At 51.3% G+C, this 15,249-nt stretch overlaps 1 protein-coding gene across 2 annotated transcripts; it reads right to left on the reverse strand.

Annotated features, from left to right (window-relative positions):
- Positions 1-2,449: 2,449 nt before the first annotated feature.
- On the reverse strand, positions 2,450-5,153 carry C9H19orf81 (chromosome 9 C19orf81 homolog). 2 transcript variants are annotated; one of them, XM_032487977.1, is made up of 3 exons: positions 4,756-5,153; positions 3,676-3,815; positions 2,450-2,810 (listed from the first exon to the last, which is right to left on the reverse strand). In XM_032487977.1, exons 1-3 carry the CDS (start codon positions 4,957-4,959, stop codon positions 2,615-2,617), a joined length of 540 nt encoding a protein of 179 aa, XP_032343868.1. In that variant the 5' UTR covers positions 4,960-5,153; the 3' UTR covers positions 2,450-2,614. The 2 variants fall into 2 exon arrangements, 1 of the variants encoding a protein (XP_032343868.1); XR_001366934.2 differs by lacking the exons at positions 3,676-3,815; positions 4,756-5,153 and adding an exon at positions 3,306-3,481.
- Between the last annotated feature and the right edge of the window lie 10,096 nt (positions 5,154-15,249).

The raw sequence follows: 15,249 nt of genomic DNA on the forward strand, positions 1-15,249 counted from the left end.
CTCACAGGAGGGGGCAGCTGACACAAGACTGTGTGTGGGAAGTGGGGAGCGGAGGGGGGGATGGAAGAAATCGAAGAAGGGGATGGACAAGGGGGGAAGGGTCGATTCTGGGGAGGGGGTAACAGACAGAGCCATAGAGGGTCAGCCCTTAGCCTGACTGGATGGGGGTCGTCCCCCAAGCCGCAGGGGAAGGGAGTGCCCTCAGATTCCACCACCTGCCGCCCCTCTGACAACCCTTCCCCCCTCTCCAGGTCCCTCGGCTCCCCTCCTCTCCCCTTCTCCCCAGCACACACAGCAGCCCCCCAGCCTCCTGCACGCTCCTTTGCACGCCTGCTCACCTCTCTTCCCTCCCTGGGCTACAGTTTTGCACAAATTCGCCCTCTCGCTGTCTTGCACACTCTGGCTTGCGAGGCCTTCTCCACTGTCGAACTCACGCTCCCTTTCTCTTGCGCACAGCTGCATTACTTTTCCCACACCCCACCCCCCTCATTCCTGCTCTTTCCGAAGCTTCCTGGCCGACCCTCCCCTTGGCGCCCTCCCTTCCACCTCTCACTCCAGACAATCTCTGGACCCTTGCTGCAGACACACTTGGGACACCCTTTCCCTCACCCATTCAGAGACTCTGCGTACACAGATTTAGTCTCTGGAACATCCTCCCCTTGGCTCAACCCTCGCACACTCGCTGCCCTCTGCGCCTCTCCCGAAGCTCTTGCCTCTGTTCTCTTCAAGTCCTTTCCCTGCCTATTCCTGAACCCCCACAGCCTTACTCTACCCACCCCTCCGTCTCACGGTGACACTCTGACCCCCTCCTCCTCTCCCTCCTTGCCCACGTGCCTCCTGGGAACCGTTTCTGTCTCCAGTGCTCACGCCTCTCCCCTTTGCCAGGCTGCCACTTCCCTTGCACCCCTGTGGCCCCAATCCTTGTCCATCTCCATCGTCAGCTCTTCCGTGAATCTTATGGCACCGCTCACTCTTGCACCCGCTTCCTCCTCCAGCACTTCTGCAGATCTCTCAGAGCCTTTTTCTCTTCCTTAACAACGTTCTCGCGCACTGTGTCTCGGCTTGCACACTCATTCTTGAAATGCTACTTCTTCTGGTCGGTTCTTGGGTGACTCTTCCTGCCTCCCTTGGGGAACTCGACCGCCTCTTTCCTCTGCACACTCGTCCCATTGCATACTCTTGGGCTGTATCATTTCTTTTCCTGGCACTTTTTTTTTTTTTGTCCCTGTGAAGGCCCGGCTCTGGCGGCCCTTCGCGCTCAGCCTGTTCTCTTAGCTCTTTACACTCTCTCTCTTTCTGGCGGGAGAAGACCCTGCGCACACAGCTCTTGCTTCCATAGTTCCTCCTCCCCCTGTGCCAGCCTTTGCCCTCTCTCACCTTCTCCGTCCTCTTCCTCTTCCCAGGCCTTCCTGGGTCATCTGTCCATCCATTTTGCACGAAGACATGACCCCCCCCCCCATCTCCTAACCTTCCGGTCTCTCTCCAAGAAACTCCTCCCACCAGCATGGCTGTTCCCTCCTGCACGCTGCCCCCTCCCTTTATTCCTGGGGCTTGGGAATTTTAAGCCACCCCTTCTCCTGGAAAGCCCCCTCCCCTACTGTGGGCAAAGAGGGGAGGGCATCGCCCTCAGGTCTCCCCCATGTTCAGCTGCCAAAGAAGGGAGCTCCCCCTCCTTCCCCTAAGCCCATTCCCCCTCTGCTGCCCCCTACCCCCCCCCGGGGGGGTGGGGTGCTCCGTCCATGGGGGGAGGGTGCTTGCAGCCCTCTCCCCTCACCATGTCAGGGATCTGCGGGGAACCTTGTGGGAGGGTCGTGGGAGGGGGGAGGGGTGGCAAGGAGTGGGGCGGAGGTCGCGCTGGGCCCCTACCCGCCCCCTCCCCCTTGTCGGATGCCCCCCGTCCGCAGGGGGCCTGCGCGGCGCCCGTCTATCAAGGGCTTGTTCATTCTGGATGGGTGCCGCGGGGTTGGGGAGGGTGTAGGGGGTGGGGAGGGGGGAGGTGAGGTTGGGGTGGGGAGGGGAAAGGGACTGGATGGGGGGCAGCGCGGGGCGGAGAGGAGAGACAAAGCAAAAAGAGGAACAATAACAAAAGAAAATATTTAAAAAGAAAACTAGAACACACACACAAAAAAATCCAGAAAAAAAAAACCTGAAATAAAAGCCCGAGAATTGTCTTCCAAGGGGGGGTGGGAGGAGGAAGAGGAGGGGGGGCGGATAAGGACTTCTGGTTCTCGTTGGGACTGGGATCGCACACGTTGAAAGCCCCGGCGCCCTGGTCGTCCCTCTCTCGGGCCTCAAGAGTTCATCCCTCAAAGGATTGGGACCCGGGCGTCTATTGGCAGGGACTGGGGGAAGATTAGGGAGGCGGGATTATTTTATGGGGGTTCGTCCCTACCCCCCCATCACCTCCCTCCCCCTGACTCCCCACCAAGATTTTGCAGAGAGAAATGGCTTTTGTACCAGGTCATTCTTTATAATTAAACTCACAGTATCCACCCCTCGAGCCGACCCCGCCTCCTTCCTGGGGAGGCAACGCCCCTTTCCTCCCTGGTTCCGGGGGGGGTCCCCCGAGCCAATTGGGCGGTGCGCAGGCGCAGTCAGGGCCAGCCCCCCAGCATCAGTCTTCCTCGGTCGGCTCCGCCCCCAGAGCCTCGAGCATGCGCCTTCGGACCAGGGAGCGGCGCAGGTGCAGGCGGTAATCGCCCAGCAGCAGTTCGTCGTGGCGCACGAGAGGGTGCGGAAGCCCGCGGAGGCAGAGCCCCGAGCGCAGCAGGCGCGACCGAGTCTGGAAATCTGCGACAGTGATGAGCCACCTGCGAGAGGGCGAGGCCAAGAGGAGAGGGGCGGGGCGGAGACGGAAGGGGAATCGCTGGTGGCCTCAGCCCCGCCTTTATTGTTCGTTTACCGATTCCAGTCCCACAACCTGTCACTACGTCCCTAAACTCCCCTCCAACCCTGCACTCTCGCCGAGGTCAACCCGTACTTCGATCCTCACCTGGGTCAGTCTAGGCCCCGTCTTCTCTCTCAGCTTGATTCTGTCGAGGCTCCATCTTTTTAAGCCGCCGTTCCAGGGCCCGACCCTCACCCAGCAACTCCAGGGGGTCCTGCCCCTTCAGTGTGGCTCTCAGGCCTGTCCCCCGATCGCAGTCCCCTCCCCCCGCCTTGCCCCCAACTAGACACTTCAGGCCCCAGGCCCACCCGATCACTCTGGCCCCTCCCCTAAGATGCTCAGTCCCGGGTCCGCCCTATCATGGCTGCTTCCCCCTGCTCCGATCCCACGGCTCGGTCTTGCCCGTCCCGGTCCCCACCTTGATCATTGAAAGTCCGGTTCCTCACTCCAGATCCAAACTTCTTTTCCGATCTCACCTGTCCCCTCCCTGCGCCCACTCTCGGCTTCGCCTCTTCTTTCCCATTATTAGCCCTTTCGGGGCCCCAGTACCAACCATGCAGTTCTCCTGGCGCTCCAGGCCCGGGGCCCTCACTGCCCCAGCTTCCCCGCCCGGCCCCTCCCCGCGCGACGGTTGGCGGGCACCTCCTATTAGCTCCCGGCCACGCCCACACGGCGCCAACGCCTCGATCCGCCCCCTCCCCACCTCTCCCGGCCCCGTCCCCTCATCGCGTTCTCTGAGGTCCTGCCCCTCCCGGTGGCTCCAGGCCCTGCTCCCGCCACGGGCTCACCGGTCCCGGCGCCCAGCCGTCCCACAGATGACGTTCATGTTCTCAAAGCGGATACTGCTCACATGCCCGCTCTCCATGGCCCCGGGTAACTCGGCCTCCAGGGCCTCCAGCACCTCCAGGTGGGTAAGGTCCTCTTCTGGCTGGGAGGGTTTGCAGAGAGAGCCTCAGCCTGTGACACCCGGCTTCAGTCCGGGTTAAGAAGTCCTCACCCTAGACGCCACCTGCAGAACCTGCTGGAGCAGGGAGGATAGGAATCTTCCAGGTAGCAAGGCATCTCTACTGTCATTCCAGGTCATTCTCCAAAAATCAGTTCTCAGCAAGCCGATTTGCCAAAAGTCAATGAACAGTCGGCTGAGTGATTCACCAATATGGCCATCTTTGCCAATCTACTGAAAACTTTTCCAGCAACCTGCGTTGGATAGCGAGCTTTTGGCAGCTCCTGAAGATCTCCACAAGGGTCTAAGCCGTAAACTTTTCCTTTTATGGTCATATTAGCATTTGAAAGAATGTTCAGTTGTCAAAAAATAAGGATTGTAGGGGGGTTTGACATCTTGTCGATCTATTTAACGTTCAGAAACATATTGATCATTAACCACGTTTTCCGTCTGAGATTACCATGTCAAAGGGGGATACCATATGTCATAGCATATAAAATTGCTGAGAAACCAAAATGAAGTCATGAAAATGGTCACCTCTAGAAAGGCAAGCCTTGGGGGGGGGGTGTTGGGGAGGGTGTCTCATGTTCAAAGCCACAAAGAAGAGGAGCGGGGTGGGGGGTAGTGTTGGCGATATTTGTAAATTTTACAGAATTTCATAGTAGATGGATTAGCAGGATTCCCTCTGTCCTCAGTGTCCCCTCTCTCTACCTCTTGGTCTCCCCTCTGGGATCAGCAGCAATAAACTTGCCAACTGACCCTTTCACAAATTCACAATCAATTTTCAGCAGCTTATCCTGGTGCCAGATTTACAGCGAGTAAGCCACTGAGCCTAGGTTCAAACCCTGTCCACCTTGCTTCTGAGCCTATGCCCTTTCCGCCACCCTACCAGGAGCCTGAGGTGACAGGGGCCAGGGCCACTCACCAAGGTCTCCATGCACAGACAGAGGGGCTGGGCAGCAGGCAGCATGGGGAACTTGCGGATGCATGGGAGCTCCCGGTCCAGCGCCTCATATTCTGCAATGACCTGGCGTAGGTACTGCTTCCTGAGAAGATAGCCAGGGGACAGGGACCTCCCAAGGTCAGGGTCACTGCCATCACACACAGAATTGCTGAGGTCAGAAATCATGGGGCCAGGGACCACTCACGAGGATTTGACAGGTCTGCCCAGGTTCCGAGCCTGCGTCTCCTCTTGGGTCTCTAAGTCCACAAGGAGCGCTCCTGAGGATGGAAAACCCAGCATCAGCTGCCCTGAACACTCCTCACACATGATTCTGCTTAATTAGCATCGCCATAGCTGTCCATGCCACCCCCAGTATAGTTCTTATGCCACTTGTTAAGCAGTTGTCTCTCAGCTCCAAACTCCACCCTACTCCACCCAGGTCTACCACACCAGGGCTGGGACCCTACCAACCCCATTTCCTCTCTGATAGTTGGGGTCCTGTTAGGCTCTGCCTAAAGGGGGCGCTAGAGGGAGACTGCAAGGCAGGAGGAAGGGGCTTTTTGATTTCTATTCCATTTTCTATTCTATCTCTGTTTGTTTCCTATTCCCTTTTTGTTTTCTATTCCAATCACCCAGTCTGGCTTCTTCACCAAGCAGCATTTGAATCCAGTTTGTGATTTTTCCCACACTCTCAGAACTGGCCTCCTGATTGGAACTTGATTGCTAACAGCTCTCAGATCAGGCTGTTCTATACAACCCCTCCATCAGCTGACTGGTCTTTCTTATGCCCAACCACTAGTTGTCCCACATAAATCATTTCCCCTTCCTCTACCATCCTAGAGTGTTACTCTGCCACCTGGCAGGAGACAACAGCTGCCTGCCTCTCTTGCAGCTAGGTGTGGGCATGTGACCAAGTTCTCGCCAAGAGCATTAGCAGGAATGAGGGGTGCAACTTTGAAATCATTTGCTTAAAAAAAAATTTCTTGTCTTAGACTCAATGCCCCTTCCCTTGGACTGAAATGTGGATGCAGCAATAAGCCAGCTTCATCCTTGCTAGAGATGATGGAGCAACATGGATCCCTGAGTCATCTCGTGGGGCTGAGATTACCCACCCATCCCGACCACCTGCCTTCCATTAAACGAGAGAGAAATCAACTATTTTCTTAATGCCATTGAGTTTGGGGGTCTCTTTGTTATGGCAGCTGAAGAAAGTGGAAAGCAGCCCCTGACAGCCAGGAGCTGACCTGGCACTCCCAGCGAGGCCCTGGTGCCCTCCTGTTGGACATAAACAATTTCACGGAACACCAACAACAGCCAAGGCCACTCTGTGACTTTGAGAACCCTCTGGAGTCATGTCTCAACACAACAAAACATGAACACTACCCAAACCACAAAACTGACCAAATAGCCCCGTCTTTGCTCAGAGCTGATGCTGCTTCTTCCCCAACCAGTGTTGGGGTCATTCATTCCTCCCTTGTCATGGACTTACCTCTGCTTCCTGCCAACATCCAATCCAGAGCAAAGCCTGCTTCCCAGATTCCTCAAGTCACCCAACACAGCCCAATTCCTGTAACAAGTCCTCTCTAGCAACCTCTTACTCAGATAATGATGATGCTACCCATGGTCTTAACCACCTGCTTGCAAAATTCAACAGTCGTCTCTTGTGAGCTGGGGCAGGTATCTCCAGCACATGGCTGTGCCAGCTATGCTCCTGGCGGTCTTTGGCTTCAGGGCATCAACATAGTTCAGCTTGTACCATAGTAAGCCCTTCTCTGGTCCCCATCCTCCCACTTCCCATCTGTTTCAGCAGGGCAGCTGGGGTGATCTTTTCCACTCAGTACCCGAAGCATACAAATCGCCAGAGGCTTCCTCTTGCCTTCAGGATAAAGTCCTCCCTGTGATGGGGACTCATTCCTCAGTGTGTGGTCTGGGGAGCATTTCAGGTTCCACCCCAGACCTGCTGGATCAGAATCTGCATTTTAACAAAATCCCCTTTGAGAAGTATCTGCCCTGCATGTTGATCTCTCTGATCATTTTTCTCCAGCCATCCTGGCCTCCCTTCCATCCCTCCAACGTATTCATCTCCTTCTCAAATCTGTCCACCTAACAGTAATAATAACTATGTGTTTAGAGTCCCTTTTAAAAAGTCAAGCACCTTTTAAGCTCTTTCCATTGAGTCTTCACAACAACCTTCTGAGATACGGTAGTTTAACAAATGATGCAGTGGAAGCACAGAGAGGTTAAGTGACTTGCCCAAGATCACACAGCCCAAGTGATATAATCAGGATAAAAAATCTAGGCATCTGGATCCAGAATCTGTGCTCTCAATTCCTCAGTATGCTACTACCTCTCACCCCACTATTGTCTAGACAACAGCTTCCTAACCCCTCACTTGCTCTCTCTTCATTTACTTCATCAAATAGCATTTTGAAATGTAGATCTGACCATATTGCTGCCCCTGCTCCTGCTTTCCTCAAAAGGCTCCCAGGGCTTATGGTCTTGGGATAAATTAAGTCCAAAGTTCTCCCTGTGGGCCCCAAGACTACACATGATCAGACTGTGCGAATGTCTTTTTTTCTCCCTCTTTATTTTGTTTCTGATTTTTCTTGAGGAGGGAAGGGACATAATTAGGTTTACTTATTTCAAAAAAAATTTTTAAATGGAGGCACTGGGGATTGAACCCAGGACATTGTGCATACTAAGCACGTGCTCTACTACTGAGCTCTACCCACCTCCCCACGCCCCCATGGCTGATGTCTTAAGCCTGATCAGATACTATCGTCATCCTCACTTGCTGCATTCCAGGACCATTGCCCTTCTGTGACTTGACTCTCCATGCTCCCTCCTGTCACAGGACCTTGGCACATGCTGCAAGTCCACGTGAAACTCTCTTCCCCCTCACTTAGCTAATCAAGTCTCCCTGAGTGTCCAGGGAACAGTTCCTGTCATGAACTCATAACACCATGTATTTGCTCTCATCACAGTTGCAATTTTACATTTATTTCTATGAATTTCTAATTAACATCTGTCTCCCCTGTATCTTGTGAGCAAGATGAGGTCAAGGACTTGTCTTTTGCCCTTGGCATCTGGCAAAGCACCAGGCACACAGTTGGGTTCATATTTATTGACTAAAGACTGAAGAGATATAACTATCAAATGTAATGTGTCATCTTGGTTTGGGTCTTAATTAACACAAACCAACTGTGAAAAATGAAATTGTAAAATAATTAGCATAATTTAAATTGGTAAATTTATGAGATGATATTTAAGAAAAAATTGTTGCTTTTGTTAGGTATAATTATTGCATGGTAGGTATGTTTTCTAAAAATCCCTAGAAGTTAGAAACGTGTGCTGAAGTATTTATGGGTGAAAAGGAATTACGTCTGGGATTTTTTTGAAAACAAACTTGTCCTCTAGAATGTCTGCCTAAAAAGAAAGTGTTGGGGAAGATACCTAGATGAAACAAGATTAGCAAAATATTAACAGTAACTGAAGTTAGGTATTGGAACATGTGGACTCATTGTACTGTTATCTCAATTTTTGTGTATGTTAGAAATTTTCCATAATAAAAAAATCTTTCAAATTTCCATCACAAGCAACTTAGAAAGAAAATTATATGCCCTGGAGAAATGTGTTAAATGACTCAAAAACAACTCTAGCAACATCAAAGATGTATGTTTAAAATGTGAATGAACTGTTTCTCATGAAATGTGACATTTGACATAAAGATTTCTAAATCACAACTGTGATTTTGATGTATTCATTTCAATGTATATCTTAATAAAAGCATAAATTTAAAAACAAGTACTTATTGGGGTGGGGGAGGGTATAGCTCAGTGGTAAAGTGCCTACTTAGCATGCACGAGGTCCTGGGTTCAGTCCCCAGTACCTCCATTAAATTAATTAATTAATTAATTAATTAATACCTAATCACACTCCCCCAATCATGTAATAAATAGGGGAATAAGTTAGGAGGAAAAAAAGTACGTTTTGAATAACTGAGTAAACACAACACTTTCAAACCTCTATCGGTATTTCCAAGCCCCCACGTGTACCCTGGAGGGTGCTGCAGACCAAGAGGTTAGTAAGATCCCACCTGCCCTCCAAGAGCTTCCAGTCTGGTGGGAGAAGCAGTCACTGTAAAGGGCAATGCTTGCTACAGTGGGGGTGTCATGAGGTGGAGTGGAAGCCCAGTCTGAGGGCAATCAGGGAAGGCTCCTTAGGGGAGGCGATGTCTACAGTGAGACCTAAGGAATAAGGAGGAGTTTGCCAAGAAAAGAAACGGCAGAGAAAAGGATGTTTTATGCAGAAGCACCATCTGGGGCTAAGGTCCTTAAGCAAAAGAGAATATTCTCAGAATTCTCTTCAGGCCCAAAGCTAAAGAGTGCTTATTTGCAATTGTAGGTTATTAATTATTTGTGAGATGGTGTGTTTCATGCCTGCCCTCCCTGCATGAGAACAGGCTGGGTCATTTCATTCATTAGGAACTATAGGCAAAACACTTGGGACCCACAGGCTTTCTAATGGCCTAAGCCAAAGTTTGCAGCCTTAACAGCAACGCTTTTAGCAAGGTTGTTGGTTCCCAAATACCACAAAGGAAACAGCAACACTGAAATGAACAAATGTCGATCTACAAAAGAGGCCAACTGGTCAACTCAATTCCACTCAACTTTTCTGAAGCTATACTATACATAGAGTGTATTTATCAGGTAGGTGACTCAGTCTAGGTTAGAGATGTTGGAGAGTAGGGGGGTCTCCAAATGAAAGAGATCTTCAAAGACACTAAAAGAAATCTGAGGACAGAGAAACTGTTTTGCCACTAGGTCGTTTGCTATGTCTAGTGTAGCAGCCGGTGCAGAGTAGGTGCTTATAGCAGACACCCAGAAAGGAGACCCCCTCAGCCATTCCCACCCTTCTTCCTCCATTTGAGGAGGGTTCACTCCCCACCCATGCAACTAGCCGAGGATCACCAATCCCCAGTATCCTCGGGAATGTCTCATCTGGTGTAAACCAATGCCTTCCGACTCCTACTGCTCAACAAAGTCACCTGGCAAGCCTTCAAAAAATATAGATGCTAGGACCCCAGCCCTAGAGATTTTGGTTAATTGGGATCTGAAATAGATTTAGGTATGGGTTTTTTTAAGTTTCTCCCACCTAATGTGTAGCCCCACTGACTAAAATAATCATAATAATCTCATTCCTCTTGCCAGGGATTGAGACAAGAGTGAGTGGGTGACTTAGTGCTCGCCAATGAGACATGAGGAGAGATCATCTGGGGTTCTTAAGAGAAAGACCTCTGGAAGTGGTGCCTGGAACTGTGGCAGCCATTTTGTAACCATGAGGTATGTAAGCTGGTGTGCAAAGGGATAAATAGATCCCAAACTAAAAAGCAGGGAAATAGAAACTAGGTTCTCAGTGACATCACTGAGCTGCTGACCCAACCAAACACAAACCCTGCCCCACCTCGGGTCTTTGGATGAGATCATGACTTTCCTATTCTTTGCACCACATTAAATCCAAGTTTCTATTACCTGCCAGCCAAATGAATCCTTACCAAGCTATTACTCAAGAAATGTTGAATAAGTGAATGAATGAGTGAACTGTACTGAAGTAGAGTGGAAATAAGGAGCCCTGGAAGATGTGTCAGCTGGTGTCAAACAGTGGGTTGAGGGACTGCGACCCTGTCCTGGAAGTGATAGGGAATGTGGGTGACATGCGAGCAGGGGAGAAATGGGGTTAGCACTGAGTGCTGGAAGGATTCCTCTAGAGCTATATGGGGAATGGGGTGGAGAGGGGAAACTGGAGACCAGGGAGTCAGATGGAGAAAGGATCCACATGGAAGAGGACAAGAGCTGACCTGGGGCTGTGGGGATGGAGAGATAAGGACAGGGCAGAGAGAATGAGCAGGAAGGTGGGGCTGGGAACTGACGGCTGTGGGAGGGAATGAGGGGACAGTGCCTGGATTCTAGCCCAGGGACCGGGTCCATTCAAACATAGGAAGCAATGAGTAGGAGCAGCTTTAGGAGAGCTGAGTTCAGTGTGGGAGACAAGGAGAGTGTGAGGGACCAGGGCAGGGAGTCTAGCAGGGGCATAATTGCCTTAGAAGAGTTGTTGAAGCCCCAAAGATTCATGGGAAATATAGTTCTGAGTCCAGAACATTGGCCAGGGAACTGCAGGGCCTCATGGGAAATGTAGCTTGAGGTCTAAAGGGTACTGCCCAGGAATCTGGTGGACATAAGAATTTGGGTGTTAGCGCTTTCTTTGGAAGGCCAGTGATCTGCTTAAGGTCACGCTGCAAGCCAGGGCTGTGACATGATGCTCAAATGAAGGACCCCCACCCGCACATGCTTACAAACACACAGACAGACACAGCTCAGTACCTGCCTCCCTGTGCACGCTGAGGTTGCCCGCGGTGGAGGAGCGCGGGGGCTCCACCTCTTGTTGCATCCTGGGAAGGCGGGTAGGGGTTGTCTCAGGAGGATGGGGAGAAGAGCTCTGACTGGGCCACCCACCCCATCTCCTTCTCTCCACTTCTGCCTCCTTCTTGTCTTTAAAGCCCCGGGGCAAAAATATGGAAGGCTGAGACCACATTGGAATCAGGGTTCCCCTAACCTCTGGGACTCCCTGTGTGCCCCAGTTCCCTCTTTCCCATTTTTCTGTTTCTTCCTCTATGTCTCCTAGTCTCCTTGAGTTTCTTCCCTGATCCCTCTCTCTCACACTCTTTTCCTCATCATTTCCCCATCTCTCTGCCCTCCTCCCGCTCTCCTGCTCTCCCCATCTCTTTCCCCTGATTTCTCCTTGTCTCTCTCCCCATCTCTCCTCCACTCTTTCCCTCGACTTCTCCATCCTGTTTCTCCCCACTTCTCTCCCCTTCCCTTGTCCCATCTCCCCAGTGTCCTTCTCCATCAGTTTTTCAGACATCTGCCCAGCCCCACATCCCTCCCTCTCTTCATAGTTTTCTGTCTCTCTCTAACCCTATCATTCTCTCTCTCTCCCCTTATCTCTCTCCCCATCTCTCCCAGTCCCTTTTCCATGTGTCCCCATCTCTGTTCTCTCATATCTGCCTCTGCCGGGCTCCTTGACTCCCTCCCTCTGTCATCCCTTTTCTGTTCCCACTTGCCCTCCGCTCATCCCTGTTACACGCAGGAAGTGGTTAGACACAGGTGAGATTCAAACAGAAACTGAGTTCTATATGGGGGAGGGAAAGGTGGGCCAGGGGCCTGGTTGCCATGGTACCACCAGAGGGTGGGGGAGGGGCTGGAGGCTCCAACTCCTGGGTCTAAGAGAGGAGGGAGCCGGGAGCCTGGATTCCTAGATCTGGAAGAGGAGGGTCTGGGGACTCCCAGGCCCAAAGTGCAGGAGGGAAGGAGTTTAGCCACATAGGTACCCATTGGACATCCCTTCTCTGTTCAGAGCTCTTAGCCGAAACTGTGGGAGAGAAGCCTGGATTTTTTTAGTTCTTTATCTTCCCAGTCTCTGTTACCTGTACCTCTAGTCTCTCTCCACTACCAGCAGGCCTCTGCCTTAACTGTCATTTATTCCTGCTTGATAAGCATCAGTTCTCTGCTTTTTAGGGAGCATCTTGATTTCTCAGTCATTTGTTCAGGGTTGAGCTTAAAACTCAATCTAGAATAGAGAGTCAGTTTTTGAACTTTTGCTGGACCTTATAAAAGAGGATCTGTCTTTTTCCAATGAGGCTGCCTGGCTGGTCAGAGCCCAGGTTGGAGCTGCTGGGGTCCATCGCATCACCATATGGGGAGAGAACCTGCCTGGAAGCAAAGACAACACAAGGAAAGCAGAGACAAAGGATGCAGGCAGTCAGATTCCTGATGATGATTGGGCCACCTGGATCTAGCTGTGCCTGAAGCCCTCATCCACCCAATTAATTCCCTCTTATGCTTAGGTCATTTGAGTTTTTGTCATTGGCAATTAAAACAGTCCATACTTAAACAGACTCAGTTCCTCTGTGGCCCTGATTCCTTAATGGCATCCTTATGTCTCTTTTTCTCCCATCAGGCTGTCCTTCACTTCCAGTTACCAAGTCCATCCTTATAGGTTAGGGGACATCTTTCATTCCCATGACGACAAGCACATCTAGCCCCCACAGCCTGTCAGTCTCCAAGCTCTATCTCTTCTGCTTCCTGCCTCTGCTCCTTCTTCTCCTCTTCATCCCCACGGCCCTGACCCCTACCCAGGACTCAAGGTCCTCTCCTGCCTAGACCCTCACCACAGCCTCCTTCTTGCCCTCACATCCTCCAGTCTCTTCCCTTCCTCATTCCTCTCCCCACAGGGTTCCAGAGGGGTCTTTCTCCACCCAGAGCTAATCCTGCCCTTCCCCTGCCTCCAGCCCTCCGCTCCCAGGTGCCCCTGGACAATGTTTCAGCCCCTCTGCCAGGCGTTTGAGATCTGCATGATCTGGTTCCAGCCTCCTCTCTCACCTCCTCCCTTCAAACATTCTTCAGTCATCTTTTATTAATTGCTTTATTTAATTAATCCCTCCTCCACCCACCCCCACTCCTGTCTCCACTCTCCAAGTGCTGCCTTCTGCCCTTTTCCTGGTGCCCATATGCCCTTATCCATTCATAAGAAGCTCAAGTGCCCCCACCTCCAGGAAGCCTGCCCTCTTCCTCCAAGTTGCGTTTTCTGTCTCCTTCCCCTGCACATTCTTTATCTGCTCTTTTTTCCAGAACTCTGAACACTGTCACTCTCCCTGTCTTGCTCAGGGATTTTGGTCTGTGTCTGCCTCCCTCTCCAGACCAGGGGGCTCTGACTCATTTCTGGCTCTCCAGCATCAGGGAAGTGCAGAATGTGTAAGTTGAGTTAATAAACAAGTGACAATTTCCCTCTAACACTCAGCATCCTCCAACCCCATCTACCCTGTCCCTCTTCATCCGCATGAGATAACATAGGGTGAAGAAGAGAACGTGGACTCTGGAGTCAAACAGACTGGCATTAAATGCTGTGTCCAGGCTGTGCAACCTTGAGTAAATGTCTTTCCTTCTCTGAGCCAGGCACAGAGGAGACAATTGAAGGATATTCCCTTTCCTAGTTCTCTGCTCTGTGTCCAATTTTAGCTGCCTTTTCTGGAGCTCTCTCTTTTCATCCCCCTTTAAATGTCTTTGTCTCTCTCTCTCTCTCTGCATCTGTGTGTGCGTGTGCACGTCTGTCTGTCCCTGTCTCTCTTCCTCCCTCTGGAATCCGGGACTCTATGTTCCTATCTCTGTGTCTCCACTTTTCTCTGTGGCTTTATTTTTCTTCCTCTCTCTCCCCCTTTCTGTCTCTGGACCCTTCCTCATCTCTCCTTGTGTCTGAACTTGAATTTCTATGCCATGTCCCTCTGACTTCCTCTGTCTCTCATTCTCTGTGTCTCTATACCTTTCTGCATGTCTCTCTGTTTTTGTCTCTGTGTGGTGTCTCTCTCTGTTTCAATCGCTTTATTTTGCCATCTTTCTGTTTCTATCTCTCTGCTTCCTTTCCTGTCTCTCTGCCTTAGCCCCACCTGCCCCTCTCCACCACTCACCCCATCTCTCTCGGGCCATCCCTGTCCCACTCCCTGGCCTGGCATGCAGCCTGGGACACAAATCCCTGAATCAGCATTTTCCTCCTATTCCAGAAATTGTGTCAGCACCGCAGTGGGGGTGGGGCTGGTTGTAGCTCTGGTTAGAGGGTTTGTCTCCCTGCGTCTTCATCCACAGAGGCCCAGGCCAGCTTGGTTTACCTCTGTTCTCAGTGTTTGTTCTCCCAGGGGAGCACCAGGAGGAGAGGTGAACCTGTGTTTATACACACTGTGCATGTCTCTGGGTGTGTGTCTGCATTTGTTTCCAGGCACATTTGCGTGTGAATCTATAGCTATTTTGCAAACTCATCCATTCATTCATGCCCCCTTCCATCCATCCATCCACTCATCTACCCATTCAACTACCCATTATCCATCCATCCACCCATTCAACTATCCACCCACTTATCCATCCATCCATCCTTCCAAGCATCCACTGATCCATCCTTCCACTGATTTATCCTTCCAACTCATACATACACACATACAATTCTCTATTTACCCACCCACTTGTTCATTCATTTACTCAACCCACCAATATTTATTGTCTACTGTGTGCCAGGCACCATGTCAGACAGTGGAGACACAGCAGTAAACCAAACAAAGCACTACCCCCATGGAGCTTATGTGCCCAGCGGTGTTTCTGAATGTGCCAAACTCCCTCCAACCCCAGGCCTTGCACCAACAATTTCCTCTCCCTGGAGCAGTCCCCTCCCCTCCCCCATCATCACCTGGCTCACGCCAACTCACCCTTCTGAGCTCAGCTCCAAAGTTACTTGCCCAGAGAAGCCTTCCATGACCTTCTTCTTAGACACACAGCACCCTGGACTTTCCTTCCTAGCACTGATCCTCATATGCAGTTATCTGACCACCGTCTGTCTCCTCCGCTAAACCATGAGACCTCCCAAGGCTGGGATTTT

This window comes from Camelus ferus, chromosome 9, assembly GCF_009834535.1.
Source record: "Camelus ferus isolate YT-003-E chromosome 9, BCGSAC_Cfer_1.0, whole genome shotgun sequence".
Classification (NCBI taxonomy): Eukaryota; Metazoa; Chordata; class Mammalia; order Artiodactyla; family Camelidae; genus Camelus; species Camelus ferus.

What these genes read in the sequence shown, in the direction of transcription:
- C9H19orf81 (XM_032487977.1), bottom strand. Translation starts at nt 4,959, where the DNA reads ATGATTTCTGACCTCAGCAATTCTGTGTGTGATGGCAGTGACCCTGAC. An exon ending in GTCTGTGCATGGAGACCTTG is followed by an intron (nt 3,816 to 4,755) that starts GTGAGTGGCCCT and finishes AAACCCTCCCAG; the next exon opens with CCAGAAGAGGACCTTACCCA. An exon ending in ACGGCTGGGCGCCGGGACCG is followed by an intron (nt 2,811 to 3,675) that starts GTGAGCCCGTGG and finishes GCCCTCTCGCAG; the next exon opens with GTGGCTCATCACTGTCGCAG.